This window comes from Colobus angolensis, unplaced genomic scaffold, assembly GCF_000951035.1.
Source record: "Colobus angolensis palliatus isolate OR3802 unplaced genomic scaffold, Cang.pa_1.0 Scaffold60, whole genome shotgun sequence".
NCBI classification, from domain to species: Eukaryota; Metazoa; Chordata; class Mammalia; order Primates; family Cercopithecidae; genus Colobus; species Colobus angolensis.
In genome coordinates, this window is record NW_012119599.1 from 2,028,408 (window position 1) to 2,030,122 (window position 1,715).

The following is a 1,715-nucleotide window of genomic DNA, read 5'->3' on the forward strand; positions in this document are numbered from 1 at the left end:
AAAAAAAAAAAAAAAAAACATGGAAATCAGGTTATGCTCAAACAGGTGTGTCAAGAAGTCATTTTTCAGCTGTAGGACAGGGAGAGGGAGGTGAGGAGACCAGCCGGGTCAGGAACAAGCCCTGATACCCCCCACCCCTCCACAGTGGCGGACCTGCTGTACTGGAAGGACACGAGGACGTCAGGAGTGGTCTTCACAGGCCTCATGGTCTCCCTCCTCTGCCTCCTGCACTTTAGCATCGTGTCCGTGGCCGCGCACGTGGCTCTGTTGCTGCTCTGCGGCACCATCTCTCTCAGGGTTTACCGCAAAGTGCTGCAGGCCGTGCACCGGGGGGACGGAGCCAACCCTTTCCAGTGAGAACCCCTGGCCCCTGACCTGAGCCCCTGTCCTGACCTTAAAGCATGACCCATGACCTCAAATCAGGCACTTACTCCCACCCAGACCCCGACTCATCTTGATTGTTTTTCATCCCGATGCTCTAACCTACCCTCCAATCCTAATCTCCGATCCTAACCTAGTACCCTTCATCCTCGATCCCTGACCCTGACCCTGACCCCAGCCCTCTACACGTGGTTCCTCGGAGCTGCCCCTCAGTCCTAACTCTGGTCTTCTCGACCGCCATTCCTCGCCCTTGTTTCAGCTGCGCCTGCACCAGTCTGAGCTGGTCACCCACTGAGTCGCCCCACACTCCTTTGTCCCCTCAGGGCCTACCTGGATGTGGACCTCACCCTGACTCGCGAGCAGACGGAACGTTTGTCCCAGCAGATCGCCTCCCGCGTGGTCTCGGCGGCCACGCAGCTGCGGCATTTCTTCCTGGTAGAAGACCTCGTGGATTCCCTCAAGGTGGCCTGGAGCTCTCAGCCCCTCCTGGGTTCCCCTCTCACCTCTGCACAGCTAGAGGGTGGGAGGGTGACTGTTAGGTATACTCACAGGTGGGAGGGAACTCCCGTGGGCTCTGCTGACCCTGACCTTCACCCCCAGCTGGCCCTCCTCTTCTACATCTTGACCTTCGTGGGTGCCATCTTCAATGGTTTGACGCTTCTCATTCTGGGTGAGCTGGGAAGGCTGTGAGGGGCAAGGTGGGGACTTGGAGTCTGGTGGGGGACAGGGCTCCAGATGGAACTGTTCATCTCTTGGGAACAGCCTGACGCCCCCCGTCTCTGTACCCACAGGTGTGATCGGTCTATTCACCATCCCCCTGCTGTACCGGCAGCACCAGGTGAGTGTGACACCCTCAGTTGTCAGCGCCCCAGCTGAACATGGGGGGACTGACCATCTCCTTCCAGAACCAGGGTCCCATTGACAGATGTCCCAGCCAGACACAGGTGTCCTGGCTGTGGCACCTTCTTGATACAGCCAGAGTCTAACTAACATGTCTTATCAGCATCAGCCAGGGACAGGCTTTTGGTTTGTTTGTTTGTTTGTTTGTTTGTTTTTGTTTTGTTTTGGATTTTTTTGAGACAGAGTCTTGCTCTGCTGCCCAGGCTGGAGTGCAGTGGTGTGATCTTGGCTCACTGCAACCTCCGCTTCCTGAGCTCAAGTGAGTCTCCTGCCTCAACCTCTGAGTAGCTGGGATTACAGGCGTACAGCTACCATGCCTGGCTAATTTTTGTATAAGCAGAGACAGAGTTTTGCCATGTTGGCCTGGCTGATCTCAAACTCCTGACCTCAAGTGATCTGCCTGCCTTGGCCTCCCAAAGTGCTAGGATTACAGG

General features: G+C 56.2%; 1 protein-coding gene across 3 annotated transcripts in view; it reads left to right on the top strand.

The window, feature by feature from the left end:
• The window catches only part of RTN2 (reticulon 2), a 22,146-nt gene that overhangs the window by 8,415 nt on the left and 12,016 nt on the right, over positions 1-1,715 (top strand). For all 3 annotated transcript variants that reach the window (XM_011962992.1, XM_011962993.1, XM_011962994.1), the window contains 4 exons: positions 146-353; positions 705-843; positions 982-1,051; positions 1,173-1,219. In XM_011962992.1, the coding sequence (XP_011818382.1) occupies positions 146-353; positions 705-843; positions 982-1,051; positions 1,173-1,219 (464 nt within the window). The remainder of the gene's footprint in view (positions 1-145; positions 354-704; positions 844-981; positions 1,052-1,172; positions 1,220-1,715) is intronic.